At 50.9% G+C, this 15,942-nt stretch overlaps 1 protein-coding gene across 2 annotated transcripts in view; it reads left to right on the plus strand.

Annotated features, from left to right (window-relative positions):
• The window catches only part of USP30 (ubiquitin specific peptidase 30), a gene marked incomplete at both ends in the record, with an annotated part of 32,876 nt that overhangs the window by 9,969 nt on the left and 6,965 nt on the right, over window positions 1-15,942 (plus strand). Inside the window, 8 exons of one of the 2 annotated variants that reach the window (XM_080717663.1) lie at window positions 2,854-2,957; window positions 6,026-6,124; window positions 6,913-6,958; window positions 8,267-8,361; window positions 10,402-10,461; window positions 10,972-11,058; window positions 11,834-11,914; window positions 11,980-12,178. In XM_080717663.1, the coding sequence (XP_080573789.1) occupies window positions 2,854-2,957; window positions 6,026-6,124; window positions 6,913-6,958; window positions 8,267-8,361; window positions 10,402-10,461; window positions 10,972-11,058; window positions 11,834-11,914; window positions 11,980-12,178 (771 nt within the window). The remainder of the gene's footprint in view (window positions 1-2,853; window positions 2,958-6,025; window positions 6,125-6,912; window positions 6,959-8,266; window positions 8,362-10,401; window positions 10,462-10,971; window positions 11,059-11,833; window positions 11,915-11,979; window positions 12,179-15,942) is intronic. The other variant, XM_080717664.1, reaches the window with a different exon arrangement.

The raw sequence follows: 15,942 nt of genomic DNA on the forward strand, positions 1-15,942 counted from the left end.
ACAAGCGTGCGTCACCACGCCCAGCTCATGTACATGATTTGATTGTAAGAAGTACTCAAATTTTAGATAGGCGTGGTGGCGCACGCTTGTAATCCTAGTACTTGGGAGGCTGAGTCAGGAGGACAGCAGGTTCAAGACCAGCCTCCTCAACTTAGTAAGACCCTGTTTCAAAATTTAAAACACAGTAGGGCTAGAGGTGTAGCTCAGAGGCATAGCCTTGCACATCGTGTTTTTCATAGCCAAGTATGTAATATACACCAGAAATGTGTACGTCCCGGTCCCCGTAGCGCTGTTTCCTCTTTTGTCCATTTGTGAGGTTACTGGCCTTATATATTTTGTCTTCTCTGAATTACTTGCCCATATCCTTTTTTAAATTGTAAGATAGCCCTACCTTCAATTTGCCATTTTGTCTGGACGTGGTAGCATACACCTGTAATTCCAGTCGCTCGGGAGGCTGGCGCAGGAGAATTGCACGTTCACGGGGAGCTGGGCAGCTTAGGGCGAGCCTGTCTCAGAAGAAAGAAAAAGGGCTGGGAAGGCAGCTCAGTGCAGAGCTCTGCCTGGTCTATGCAAGGCCCTGGGCTTAATCCCACTACTGCAAAAAGAAGATTGCAATTTTAACGAGAGAGAGAGAGAGAGACAGAACAGACAGACAGACTGACTGACTGGGAATTGAACCCAAGGGCATTACTTGGTTGTTTTTGTGTGTGTATGTGGTATGGGGATGCAACCCAGGGGCATTCTACCTCCAAGTTATACCCCCAGCCCTACTTTTTTTTATTCTTTATTTTTGAAACAGGATCTCACTGAGTTGCAAAGGGCCTCACTAAGTAGTAGCTGAGGCTGTCCTCCGACCACGATCCTCCTGTCTCAGCCTCCCGAATGCTAGGATTACAAATGTGAGCCACCATGTCCGGCTTTATTTTTTTATTTTGAAACGGTCTCACTGAGTTGCGGAGGGCCTTGCTAAATTGCCGAGGCTGGCTGCGAACCTGCGATCCTCATGTCTCAGCCTCCCAGGTACTAGGATTACTTATGGGACTTAATGATTTTTGTGTGTGTGTGATACTGGGGTTCCTGGAAGCCCTTCTACCTCCGGGCTACACTCCCAGACCTATTTTTATATTTTTATTTGGAAACAGGGTCTCTTAAGCCAGCGAGGCTGGCTCCGAACCAGTGCGATCCTCCTGTCTCCGCCTCCCAAGCGTGGGGATGACAAGCGTGTGCCACCACGCCCTGCTGGACTTGATGATTCTTAAGCGTGTAGTTCAGTGGCATTACGTCCAGTGACATTGTTCTGCAACAAACCCACTGTCCATTTCCCAAACTCTCCATCTTTTCCTGCAACTGCACCTGTCAGAGCACCAGACAACAGCTCCCTTCCCCCGCCAGCCCTGGGGACCACGTCCCCCTTTCTATCTCTGTGAGTCTGAAGAAGATACATTTCCTTTCTCAGCTCTGCTCCTTTTGTTCGGGAGGATAAAATCTGGCTCAGGGCATATAAACTGATAGCCGCGTGGGAGCCTCGGGCCTCTGCATCTGCAGAGCTGCCCGGGCTGCGGCTTCCCCCGTGTCCCGTCTCAGGGCAGGGAGGGGCTGGGGCCTGGGCCGCCGGTCCCCGCGCTGTCTACAGGACTCACCCTCAAGTCCACTGACTGCAAACCAAGAGAAGAAAGAGGCGCCTGCCTAACTGGGGAGTCCCTGAACTCCAGGAGCCCCAGCCCCAGGCCTCTGCCTCTTCATCTCCCGTTCTCTGCAGTCCTGGTCCAGCCCACGGGGAGCCGGGGCCCGCACAGCAGGAGCCTCCGTGCAGCGCTTCACAGGGCCAGCGCCAGCCACTGGTCTAGATGGAATTGTAAACCCGCAAGCTGGTCAGCGTTCATGTTTGCTTATTGGGCTTATTAGGTTGGAATCTACTTTTCTCGCCACATAGAACGCTCAGCAGACCCTTTCAGGCAGCACATAGCCTGCTGTTCTTCAGGTGATAATCAGAAGCTCGAAGGTAAACAAGCCTAGTCCAGCCATGGGAGGAGCCTGTGCAGGGCAGGGCCTTGCGCCCCCAGCAGGACGTGGACCAGATGCCTGTTTAAGGGCCCTGCTAGCCCAAAGAACTGCGAGTTAAAATCATCAGCCTTGTGCTGGGCGTGGTGGCGCACGCATGTAATCCCCGCGCTTGGGAGGCAGAGACAGGAGGATCGCGCAGGTTCGAAGCCAGCCTCACTAGCTTAAGAGACCCTGTTTCCAAATAAAAATATAAAATAGGTCTGGGAGTGTAACCCACAGATAGAAGGATTTCCAGGAACCCCAGTACCACCAAAACAAAACAAAATAAAACCATCAGCCTTGCCAGGCATGGCAGTGCACACCTGTGATCCCAGTATGTGGCAGGCCGAGACAGGAGGATCGCAGGCTCCTGGCCAGCCTCAGCCATTTAGCACAGCCCGTCTCAACTTAGTGAGACCCTGTTTAAAATGAGAACTAAAACAGGGCTAGGTGTTAGCTTGGAGGTAGAATGCCTCTGGGTTCAGTCTCCACTAACACACACACACACACACACACACACACACACACACACACACACAGTTGTACTCAATAAGACTTTATAAGGAGATTTATGCAGATACTGATCATTTGAAGATTCAAAAATCGGTAACTTTGTTTAAATGCCAGCAGCCTCGTGAAAAAGTAGATACATTCAACAAAAAAGAAGCTGCTCAGCAGTGGATAGGCTACAAGGAGCAAGGGAAGAGGTCTAATCCGCAGTGGCTGTCGCCCTTAAGCCGGAGGCGGCTTCGTGCCGCCCAGTTTGATGCTGGTGGACGTAGTCGTGTTCTTACTTTTTTTTGTCTCAAGCCTTGTCCTGCCAAGAAGTGACTGAGGACGAGGTCCTGGATGCAGGCTGCCTGCTCGATGTCTTAAGAATGTACAGATGGCAGATCTCGTCCTTTGAAGAGCAGGTGAGCACGGAGAATCCTTTGCCCTTGGGACCGGGCTCAAGCTCGCTACCGCCTGGCCTGCGTGTACGTGTCGGGGTGTGTGTGTGTGTGTGTGTGTTGCTAGTGATCAAATCCAGTGTCCTAAACATGCTGACCAGTGCTGTGCCCCTGAGCCGCACCCCAGCCTTTTCCTGTCATTAGACAGCAGTAGCGTTCTGGGGCGCGCTCCCACCCACTCCTGCCCATGGGATCCCAGAGGACGCGCGGCTCTTTGTAGCAGGATGGGCATCAACAGGCAGCCGCCGGAGATAAGGTCGTCTTACAGCTGATAGGGACACCCGGGTCCTTTAGAAAAAGGAAGGTGCTTCGCCCTAGAGGCCCAGAGGTCCGGGTGAGGCCTGTTTTTAGATTTGACCCTCATTTTTTAAAAAAATTGATCTTCAGCAGTCGGGCGTGGCCACTCACGCTTGTCATCCCAGCATTCGGGAGGCCAAAATAGGAGGATCACAGTTCAAGGAGAGCCTCAGCTGCTTAGTGAGGCCCTCTACAACTCAGTGAGACCCTGTTTCAAAATAAAGAATACTAAGAGCCGGGCGCGGTGGCGCACGCTTGTATTCCCAGCACTTGGGAGGCTGAGACAGGAGGATCGCGCAGGTTCGAAGCCAGCCTCAGCTACTGAGTGAGGCTCTCAGCAACTTAATGAGACCCTGTTTCCAAATAAAACATAAAGTAGGTCTGAGAGTTTAGTCCGAAGGTAGAAAGCCCCTGGTTCCACTCCCAGTACCACAAGAGCAAATAAATAAATAAATAAAAAGTAGGGCTGGGGGTGTAGCTTGGAGGTAGAATGCCCCTGGGTTCCATCCCCAGTACCTCCAAAAAATAAAAAATAAAATTGGTCTTCAGCCAGGTGTGCCAGGTGTGGTGGCATATACCTATAATCCCAGTACTTGGGAGGCTGAAATAGGAAGATCGCAGATTTGAGGACAAACTCAGCAAGTAGTGAGACGCTCATCAACTTAGAGCAATCTTGTTTCAGAATGAAAAATAGGATTGGGGTTGAGGGTAGAATGCCCCCGGTTCAACACACACACACACACACACACACACACACACACACACGTGCACGCACACACACGCATGCCTGCACACACGTGCGCACGCACACACACAGACACACGTTGGGCTTCGGAAGCCGGCCAGTGCCATGCAGTCCCAAGGCTTTACTCCCGTGTCCCTTTGCCACGGCTGCAGCTCCACCGCCAGCTGGGCCCTCGGCCAGCCTCCTGCTCTCCAGAGCACTGTTACCAACAGCAAGTCTGCACAGAGGCCAGGCTAGGGGTGGGAGGCTTCCTTCCCCAGCAGCCTGGGGCCTGCCCAGCACGCCTCCAAGGCCTCCCTGCCCCTGCCCCCTTTGTGTAGGCTGTTTCTGCCACCGCAGCACACATCCAGGCCCCAGGAAGGGGAGACAGTTGCTGGGCTTTCCTGAGTGGCGGGGCTGGAGAGAGGTGTTTCAGATAAGGAAAGGGAGCCGGGCGTGGAGGCGCACACTTGTAATCCCAGCATTCAGGAGGCTGAGACTGGAGGATCGCAGTTCGCAGACAGCCTCAGCTACTTAGTGAGGCCCTCCGCAACTCAGTGTTTCAAAATAAAAAATTAAAAATAGGGCTGGGGATGTAGCTCAGAGGTCAAAGGCCCCTGGGCTCCATCCCCAGACCCGCCAAAAAAAAAAAAAAAAAAAAAAAAACAAAGACAAGGAAAGGGAGCTGGCTTCCTCACTCTCGGGTCCACTGGAACCTGAAGCTGGTGGTGGCTCTGCTTTCTTACAGTGCATCTCTCTTCATGCAGTTGTACGTGGAAATGTTTTTCCATTTAGAAAATAATCTTTGATTTCTCCTCTGGCGCCTGGAGTTACTCAGCTGAACTGTACACTGTCAGCCGAGGGCGCTGAGCTCAGCTGAGCGGATGCTCCCAGGGCGCTCAGAAGGCTTGTGTAAGTCCCGCCCCTCCATCAAGGCCCACCCAAGTCCACGCCACTCCTTGGTGGCGCTCCCACCATCCTCGGCCTGCGCCCGTCCCCAGGCCTGGCCGTGCTAGCACACAGGGAGGGAAGTCAGCATATGTGTCTGCGGTCAACCTCTTGCTCTTTGAAGGAGTCCAGAGCGCCTGTCGTGGGGCCTGGTCCACGCGGCATCATTGGTGATCTGTCCAGTCAACAGCCGACTCGTTTCTGTGTGTAAAGCTAGAGCAGCGGGCAGTGCGTTGGGCTCCGCATCCTCACGGCGGCCTGTAAGGGGTTACTCCTGTCACGGTCCCTTGAGAACAGTCTCCTGCGCCGGGAGCCGGCTGTTCTGCCTCTGGGCGCGCACTGAGTAGTGGAAGCAGGGCTTGCGGTGGGTGCGCCTGTGAACCTAGCGGTGCTGTTCTTAGGAGCCAAAAGGCAGAAGCAGCCTGAGGTGTCCCCCAGTAGATGAACAGACAGAGAAGGTGTCCATGGGGTGCGGCATCTTCAGCCTTCAGAAAGATGGAGGTTCTGACGCGTGCTGCTGCCTGGGCGAAGCCCGAGCACACGGTGCTCAGTGCAGTCAGCCAGCCGCCAGAGACCAAGTAGCGGGAACGCCACCGACCTCAGGACCCAGCCCTGCACAGTTCTGGAGACAGGACGCGGCAGGCGTGGTGGTCGCGAGACGGGGACGGCCTCGGGAGGCTGGAGTTGGGGAGGATGGAGGGGTCTGAGGGTGGGTGGGGGCTGCGCGGCACTGCACACACTCCATGCCTCTGATGTACACTCAAGAGGGGGAATCAGCAATGTTGATGGGGTGTGTGTTTTGCCACAGTTCAAAAAGAAAGAGCTCCTTCAAAGTGGGTGGGTAAAAGTCAAGGCGTCTCAGTAGAGCAGACACAGGCCGGGGGCTGCTGGCCTGAAGGCAGCCGACTCCTCGTGGGCCTCAGAGTTGAGGAAGCACCTAGAACATGCCGGTCTTCATTCAGCAAGTGCGGCCCTGGGCGGGGGAGAGCAGACTCCGCCCACGTTAGCTGTGGGGTCAGCCCGGCCCGCCTGGCCGGCCTCTCAAGGACGCCCCCTTTGACAGGATGCCCACGAGCTGTTTCACGTCATTACCTCTTCGCTGGAAGATGAGCGGGACCGTCAGCCGAGGGTCACACACCTGTTCGATGTGCATTCTCTGGAGGTAAACAACAAATGTATTTCATACATTTAAGGCAATTTAAGGACATTTACTAAGAGAGAAAACAAAAGTAAAATCTCTGTGCAACCTTCAACATAGAAACGTAAGATTCAGTAAAGACCGGCAGTGGGTGCAGGCTGGGGAGGCCTTCAGCGCCACATTCCAGTTGGTGCCTCTGGCTAGAGATGTCAGCCCTTCTAAAGCATCCGCGAGCCGGGCGCGGTGGCGCGCACTTGACATCCCAGTACTTGGAAGGCTGAGACGGGAGGATTGCGGTTCACAGCCAGCCTTGTCGACTTAGGTCCTCCGCAACTTAGTGAGACCCTGCTTTAAAATAAAGAATAAAAATAGGGCTTGGGCATAACTCAGACGTAGAATGCCCCTGGGATCCATCCCCAGTACCGAAAAAAATAAATCATGGCCACAATTTGTACTGGCTTTGAGAACAAAGGTCGTGTTGTTTTCCTCTGCTTAATAGAGGGAACAAGGGCCGTAGAGTTGCCAAGTGAGTCGTCATTTCCCTCTCACGTGTACTATCTGGGGAGGGGGTAAAAGTTGCCGGTAAAGGGAGGAGCTATTCCCGAGAGAAAAGTATGTTCCAGTTGCATTTGATGGAGCAGGGCGCTTGGAGCCAACCAGAGAGGAGGGCCGAGGCTGCTGTCGGCTGCGGCCTGGCTGAGAGCGGGCTTGGCATGGCGTAGTCAGGGCAGACGCTCTGCACTGGGGCGGTGCAGGCGGCTAAAGGGACCACAGCGGCTTTTCCATCTGTTTCCTCTTTTTTTTCCTTACAGCTGCCGTCCGAAGTTACTCCCAAACAAGTCACCTGCCACACGAGAGGTAACACCTGAGACACGTGCTTTTACACACGACAGCAATCTGCTTATTTTAAAATGTGTTGACTTTTCCTGGTAACACCCAGCCCTGCTTGAAGTCTGATGTGCCTGCAAAGGAGCTTAGGTTTCAGAAACAGCTCTTGCCGATTCCCGGCGCCCCCACACCAGGCCGCCTGGGCCCCTCCAGGCGACTCACGTGATTTCCAGCAAGGTCTTTCTTTTTGCGTCTGGAATCTCAGTTCCTGGGAACAACTCGGCTGAATCTGTCCTCGGTGTCTCCACGACATCCCACTATCTTCCTTAGAGATAAAGTTAAAGAACAAGGTTGATACGTGGCTGCCCTGTGCCCGAGCAGCACAGGAACGAGCCCTTCCCGAGTGCAGACCTCTCCAGGCGCGGCGCCCCGTGCAGCTGGCGATTCTGGGGACAGTGAGACAGAAGTTGTCCCCGTTCCCGTCAGTGAGACTTAGGGAGATGAAACGGCCTCCAGGTGGGTCGTCAGTAAGGATCAGAGCTGGGATGGCGCAGGCTGCCCGGCTCCAGAGCCGTGTCCCTCGGGGCCGAGGCCCCCCCCGCCAGCCCGGCCCGAGGAAACCCCGGTTCTTTGCAGCTTGCTTACTCTGGCCATCTCAGAAGTCCATCCCACTTGTACCTTTCTTTTGCCCTCCCTAGCATTTTAAGCATATGTGTATAAGAAGATGTTGTTGTTGTTGTTGTTGTTGTTGTTGTTATGATACTAGGTTTGGAACTCAGGGGCATTCTGCCTCCAAGTTATACCCCTAGACCTAACTTTAAATTTTTTTTTTTTTAATTTTGAAACAGGGTCTCACTAAGGTGCAGAGGGTCTCTCTGCGTTGCTGAGGTTGGCTGTGAATCTTCGATCTTCCTGTCTCATCCTCCCAAATACTAAAATCACAGGCATGAGCTCACCTAGCTAGAAGATGTTACTAAACACATATTGCTCTTAAAAATGTGTCTGGCTGGGTATGGTGGCACAAGCTTGTAATACTAGTACTGGGGGGGCTGAGACAGGAGGATCACAAGTTCAATTCCAACCTCAGCAACTTAGTGAGACTCCGTTTCAAAATAAAAATATAATAGGGCTGTAGCTCGGAGGTACCCCAGTACTGCCAAAAAAAAAAAAAAAAAAACCTATAGAAGACATGGGGTGTCTGTGTGATGGAAGCCAAGGAGGAAGGCCCTCTGTATGAACTTTCCAAGAGGTGTCCCCATGGGGAGGGAGTCCCCGCTGTAAAGAGGAGGGTGTGTTTTGAGGACAGAGCGGCACACCAGAAGACGCTTTGCATTCCAGGGTCTCCTCACCCCACGACCGGTCACTGGAAATCTCAGCATCCTTTTCATGGAAGACTTACTAGCAATATGGTCTGCAAACACTGTGAACACCAGGTAAACGCAGGCCCGACCCCCCATGTTTCCAGTGGGGTTTGCCTTCAAGCCTGGGCTCATGAAAGCATCTCGAGTGTGTGGCTGCCCATGGTGGACAGCACTTCTGATTGCCTGGGCTCTGCACCCAGTGGGCTGGCTCCCCGCCCCCCCGGGCCATCCTCTTATTGGATCCTCGCTTGGCATCCCCCCACTCGCTGTCTGGCGGGATGGACCCCGAGGCACTGTGCTGCTAGCCAAGCGCTCCGCCCCTGCACCGGGAGCAGACCTGGCGGGCCAGCGGCACTTGGAGTCCTGTGGTTGGGTTTAGGCTCACGGTGGACACACAGGTTCAGGGCCGGTTTCGTTCCATTTTGTCTTTACACTTGGACTGTCCCCACGTCCGGCCACCGTGAACAGTGCCGAGACGGAAGCTTCGTCTCCTCGGGCAGACGCCCTGCTGAGGGATTGCTGGCTCACGTGGAAGTCCTATTTTTAAATTTTTGAGGAATCTCCATGTTTGTTTTTTTCCCCAAAATGACGGCACCAGTTTCATTTGCACACCTGCCAGAGCTTGTCACTTGTCTCTTGCACGCCACCGGGCAGGGTGGGGCGATGTTTCACTTCCCCGACGGTCAGGGGTGAGGAGCGCTTTTCCGTACCTCTGTTGGCCACCTCTCTGTCCTTGGAAAGAGGTCTCTGTGGGTCCTTTGTCCACTCTTGAAACCATGTTGTTTTTGTTTGTTTCGGGGTGCTGTCGACCTGTGTGAGTTTCTTATGCGTTTCGGATATTAACCCATCATCGCACGTGGCTGCGGGTACTTTGGTGCCCTCCCTTCCTTGACGTTTTGTTTTAGTGGTTCTGTTCTCTGCCGTCTCGTTGTTTTGATCAGCATTACTCTGATGACTCGTGTTTGAACTATTTTTATTTTTATTTTGGTGGTACTGGGTTTCCTAGAAGCCCTTCTACCTCCGGGCTACACTCCCAGACCTATTTTTTTATACTTTTTATTTGGAAACGGGGTCTCTTAAGCCAGCGCGGCAGGCTTCGAACCTGCGCCATCCTCCTGTCTCTGCCTCCCAAGCGCGAGGACGACAAGCGTGCGCCACCACGCCCGGCCAGTATTATCTGGTTTAAAAAAAATAATAATAATAACATAACATAAACACCTTCCAATATAATCACATATTTTATTTTATTTTTATTTTTATTTTTATATTTATTTATTTATTTATTTATTTTGGTGGTTCTGGGGTTCCTGGAAGCCCTTCTACCGCTGGGCTACACTCCCAGACCTATTTTTTATATATATATTTTTTGAGACAGGGTCTCTTACGCCAGCGCGGCTGGCTTCGAACCTGCGCGATCCTCCTGTCTCCGCCTCCCAAGCGCGGGGATTACAAGCGTGCGCCACCACGCCCGGCTTTCCTAATCACATATTTTATTATATTACTGTGGGGGGGTGATGGGGATTGAACCCAGGGACCTTCCATCTCTGAGATATACCCACAACCCATTTATTCATCTATTTATCTTTTATTTATTTTTAATTTTGAAACAATCTTGCTAGGTTGCTTGACAGTCTTGCTAAGTTGCTGAGGCTGGCTTCGAACCTGCAGCCCTCTTGTCTCGGCCTCCCAAGTACTGGGCTTATGGGTGTGTGCCACCACACCTGGCTTCTTCTGTATTACTTTTAATACAGTATTTCGTTCCATGGATATGCTTATAATGTGTTTGCTTATTCCATGAAAGTTTCAAGTATTCATAGTTTGCTGTTCGAAGCAGAGGAGTGATGGAATGCCTTGAAGTTATATTCATGGTCACTTCCATAGTAAAATCCCCAGTTGCTGGGGCAGGTGTGGTCCGTATGATTCTCCAAGCCACCCTTGAGCCTTAGTGTAGCTTTTAAGTTTATCCGGCTGTTTTTAATGGAATTTGCTTCTCAGTACGTCAGGTCTATGTTAGTGGTGGGCAGTTAGACATTAAACTGTCTTGTGGTTATATCTTCCGTGTGCTGTCTGGAATCTGAGCCTCCTCTTGGTGTTCTGTAATATTTCTTGCAGAGTCCTGTCCGATTTGACACCTTTGACAGCCTTTCATTAAGCATCCCAGCTGCCACCTGGGTAGGTACCGAGCTGTGCTTTATTTGGGGTCTGTTGTAGAGACGTTTCCACCTCAGATGTCTTTGGGGCGGTCTGTGTGGCTGAGATACCATGTGCTTTTCGGACACAGGATTCAGCGCTTCTGAGCTCCAGGCTGTGCTACCAGGGCCTGATCATGGGGGGAGGAAGGTGGATTTTTTTTTTCTTGCTACAGAAATGTCCACTTTGGCAACACACACCCCTCAAAATCAAAGATACCTCAGTAGCGCTTTAGATGTCTAAAAATAGGTTTAGATACCTAAACCTATGGAAGTCCACACTTTTCTACAAGTGACCTCCTTTTATTCTCAAATCCATCAGCAGTTAACAGCGTAGGATGCTTTGAGCTGAACCTTTGTTCAGCAAACATCCAGTTGTCTCTGCAAAGCTTTATTGCTTACATATACCAGAATAAAGCTCTGGAGCCAGCCTGCCCCGGCTGGCAGCTCAAACAGCCCTTGGTGCTCGCTGACCCCTCTGCTTGTGCTCTAGGGCCACCCGCTGACGCTGGACCACTGCCTTCACCACTTCATCTCATCGGAATCTGTGCGCGACGTCGTGTGCGACAACTGTACCAAGGTACCCTCCCGCAGCGGCACCGCTGGCTGGCCGGCGCTGCCCAGCCCCGCGCCCCTCGCACAGCCGAGCTGCACACGGTCGAGCATCACACTCGCCCTGTCTGGCTTGCTGTGGGAAGCCCACGCCTGTGGAGCTTTGTTTCCCAGAATGAGGATTTTTTACACACAGAGCATTTTTTTTTTTGGTGGTACTGGGGTTCCTGGAAGCCCGTCTACCTCCGGGCTACACTCCCAGACTTATTTTATAGCTTTTATTTGGAAACAGGGTCTCTCAAGCCAGCGTGGCTGGCTCCGAACCTGCGCGATCCTCCTCTCTCCGCCTCCTAAGCGGGGATGACAAGCGTGCCCACCACGCCCGGCTGACATACACAGAGTGTTTAAGGAGAGAGCTCGGCTCATGCCTGAAGCCTTTTCAATTTGATGCCGTCCCCTCCAGCCCCGATCTCTGCCCTCTCACTGTGCTGCCTGGCTGACCCCTGCAGGACTGAATTCCACCCTCTGAATTGAGAGGAAGTGGGATTTATGAAGACAGAAAACAAAATCGATGACGTGCCAGTGTCTAAGCTTCAGGGTTGAGTCTTCTCTCAACCCTCCCTGGTCACTGTCTTTAATGACTAAGAGAAGACAGCTCAAAAGGAGTTGGGCGGCCGAGTCGAGTTCAGCGGGAAGTGGGCAGGTTTCAGGCGAATGCAGGTGTGATGGCGGCCTGGTCTGCCCCTCTCGTACACATCCTGCGCCGGGGACTTTTGCAGGAAACGTCGTTCCTTTTCTTTCAGATCGAAGCAAAAGGAACATTGAATGGGGAGAAGGTGGAACACCAGAGGACCACTTTTGTCAAACAGCTGAAGCTGGGGAAGGTGAGCCCTCGCGCGCCGGCCGGCTCGCGGGCCGGGCCGCCGCTGACGAGGCCTGTCCTCCGCAGCTTCCGCAGTGCCTGTGCATCCACCTGCAGCGCCTGAGCTGGTCCAGCCGCGGCGCGCCCCTGAAGCGGCACGAGCACGTGCAGTTCAACGAGTTCCTGGTGATGGACGTCTACAAGTACCGCCTCCGGGGGCCCGAGCCCAGGGAGAGCCCGGGGCCTGCGCTGGAGCTGCAGGGCGGCCCCGCGGCCCCCGAGCCAGGTGCGTGGGCCGAGGGGGAGCTGGCACCACTGCCTGCTGGGCCCCTTCGGGCAGGCGCGCGAGGCTCCTACAGTGGTTGAGAATTGCAGGGCTAGGGGTAGGAAAGGGGAGATACCGCCCCCCACCCCTCCCTCTTCTCCTCTCCTGCCCCCTCCCCTTCCCTCCTTCCCTCACCTTGCTTCCTCTCCCCTCCCCTCCTCTCTTTCCTTGACTGGAGCTGGAACCCAGGGCCTCATACCCACTGGACAGGTGCTCTGCCACCGTGCTACACCCCAGCCGAGATCTTGTAAAAGAAGCTGAGGTTGACATTGGTGCATTGGTATTTCCACAGGGGAAGGGGGGGCAGCGGGGGAGGGGCACCAAGTGTGTGCGTGTGTCACTGCACATGGATTCAGAGCATGATGTGAGACTATAATGCACCAATAAGAACATATGAAAAGAGGCTAAAACTATATAATAATGAGGACTAGTGATACTAATCAGCTTTAGAAAGCCTGTTTAGCATGTGTGAGGCCCTGGGTTGACCTCTGAACCACAAATATACTATAGTTGTTTTTTTTGTGTGTGCATACAGGGGTGGAACCCAGGGGCATTCGACCTCCGAGCTACACCCCCAGCCCTATTTTCTATTTTTTATTTTGAAACCGGGTCTCACTGAGTTGCAGCGGGCCTCACTAGATTGCTGAGGCTGTCCGCAAACTGCTCTCCTCCTGTCTCAGCCTCCTGAATGCTGGGATAACAAGCATGCGCCACCATGCTCAGTTATATACTATAGTTTTTGGGTTTTTATTTTGGCTATGTACTATAATTTTAAAAATTATTTTACTGATGGGAAAATGCAGGAGGAGAAGCTTAAGACTGTTTAAGACTGCAGTCTTACTCTTTGATCTTCAGGCTGAACAGCAGTCGACTCATCATTCTAGTAAAATATTTTCTCCTCTACTCCAGTACAGTCATCTCATATGCAGAACATGGGGAGGAGATGCCCTGGTTGTCGACCACTGGACAGGATTTGGGTTGATAAGGCGTCTCTGCTGAGTTATCTTCCTGTTACTGTTCCCATTGGAGCTCAGGTGTCGCCTGGGGTCCTGTTAGGCAAGAGCCATTGTTGCCTTCCCCGACGGGAAAGTCCAGGCTCCCTGAGAATAAGGCATTGGTCTGAGGGCAAAGGGCAAACAGGGGTCTGGCCTAGGGTATGTTGTTACTGGGAAGTATTTTAAAGGTTTCTCATGCAGCATGTTGAGTCTTTAGAGTTGTAGATGAGGAAAACCCACTGACTTGCAAGGTTCTGAGCCTGAACTCACCACCCGTGTGCTGTCTCCGGGTGAGCCAGGACTGCCCTCCTGCACCCCGTACTCCCTGGATTGGCATCTTTTATGCCTTTTATTTTTCTTTACAGTCCAATTGCATGGCCTGGCAAAACATCATTTTGGAAAGTGTGGGCTTTGCTCTTTCTCATTGGTCTCTAGGTTCACATCAGGAGCAGCTGAGTCAGGGAGCAAACTGAGTCCTCGGTCCTGGTTTAAAACCAAAGCCTAGAAAGAAGCTCTGTAGGAAGTGAAGGACGCAGTCACTGAAGTGAAGGCATCATTACAAATTCTAAACAGTAGACTAAAGTACATGGAAAATAGAATCTCGATGTTAGAATGACCACTCCAAAAATGAATGTATAGTATATTATTTAGGAAAAATAATTTGACAGCCGAATTGGACATTGAAGAGATATGGGCCAATTTTAAAAGAGCTAATCTAAGAATAATAGGCATGGAACAGGGAATAGAACGTGAAACCAAAGGGATCAGCAATCTTTTCCAAGAACTAATATCAGAAGAAATTTCCAGACATAAGAAAAGAGGTCGATACACAAGTACAGGAAACTTATAGAACCCCCTTTAGACAAGATCAGAGAAAAGGTTCACCACGCCGCATAATAGTCAAACTGACCAAATTAGACGCCATAGAATCAAGAATTTTTTATTTTTTTTTTATTTTTATTTTTTTGGTGGTACTGGGGGTGGAACCCAGAGGCTTTCTCCTCCGGGCTATACTCCCAGACCTACTTTATACTTTATTTGGAAACAGGGTCTCACTAAGTTGCCGTGAACCGCACTAAGTAGCTGAGGCTGGCTTTGAACCTGCGTGATCTTCCTGTCTCAGCCTCCCAAGCGTGGGGATTACAAGTGTGCGCCACCACGCCCGGCTTGGAGAGAATCTTAAAGGCAACAAAAGCAAAAGGCCAAGTGACATTCAGCAGAAAACCAATTAGAATCCCTCCATTCTTCCCAACCCAAGTCATGAAAACCAGGAGGGCCGGAGGTAAAATATTCCAAATTCTGAAAGAAAACAACTTGCAGCCAAAAATTTTCTACCCAGAAAAAAAATAATCTTTCAGATTTGACAGGGATCTAAAGATCTTCCACGACAAACAGAAGCTGAAAGAATGTATGTATGTCTTCCAAACCAGCACTAGAGAAAACAGGTTAACAACAAAGAAGAAATAAGTAATAAATGCCAGAACCAGAGAAACAAGAATTTTTATCAAACAACTAAGCAAAGAAGAACAAACACTACCTCAAATAGATGTTAAAACTCAAAATGTTAAGAATTAAAAATCATCTCTCAGTAATCATGATGAATATAAATGGCCTCAACTCCCCAATAAAAAGACATAAGATGGAAAATGGATTGAAAACCAGAATCCATTTATATGCTGCCTGCAAGAAACTCACCTTATAAGTAAAGATGCTCACAAACTAAAGGTGAAGGGCTGGGGCAAAGTGATCTGTGCCAGTGGGACTCAGAGACAAGCAGGAGCAGCAACTGTGATATCAGAGAAATTAGACTTCATGACCAAGCTTATCAGAAGACACTGGGCACCGTGGAGCACACTTGTAATTCCAGTACTTGGGAGGCTGAGACAGAAAGATTGCAGGTTCCCAGTCAGCTTCAGCTAATTAGTGAGGCCCTCCACAACTTCGTGAGACCTTGTATCAAAACAGAATAAAAAACAGGGCTGGGGGTGTAGCTTGGAGGTAGAATGCCCCTGAGTTTATTCCCCAGTACTAGAAAGCGACAGACAGACAGACAGACACAAAGCAGGTCATTTTTTACTGGTCAAAGGAATAATCCAGCAAGAGGAAATAATGATAGTCAACATTTATGCCCAAACATAGGTGCAGCCATTTTTATAAAACAAACTCTTTGTGACATGAAGTCACACATAAATCCCAGTATAATAATACTGGGAGACTTCAACACACCTTTCACGTCACTAGACCGATCTTCTAGACAAAAGGTCAGTAAAGATGCCACAGACCTAAAGAACACCATAAACCAAATAGACCTATTAGACACATAAAGAATATTCCACCTAACTATAGTAGAGTTCATATTTTTTCAGCTGCTTACAGAACCTTCTCCAAAGTAGACCACATCCTGGGCCACAAAGTGACCACTAGCAGATTTAGAAAACGTGGCATACTTCCCTGCATTGTTTCAGACCATAATGGAATGAAACTAGAAATCAACTATAAAAAGACCCAGAGTAGCCAGGCATAGTGGCGCACGCTTGTAATCCCCGCACTTGGAAGGCGGAAACAGGAGGATCACGTAGGTTAGAAGCCAGCCATGCTGACTTAAGAGATCCTGTTTCCCAAAAAAGAAAAAAAGGTATAGAATAGGTCTGGGAGTGTAGCCTGGAGGTAGAAGGGTTTCCAGGAACCCTAGTACCACCACCCAAAAAAAAAAAAAAAAAAAAAAAAAAA

This window comes from Muscardinus avellanarius (genome assembly GCF_963383645.1).
Source record: "Muscardinus avellanarius genome assembly, chromosome: 21".
NCBI lineage: Eukaryota > Metazoa > Chordata > Mammalia > Rodentia > Gliridae > Muscardinus > Muscardinus avellanarius.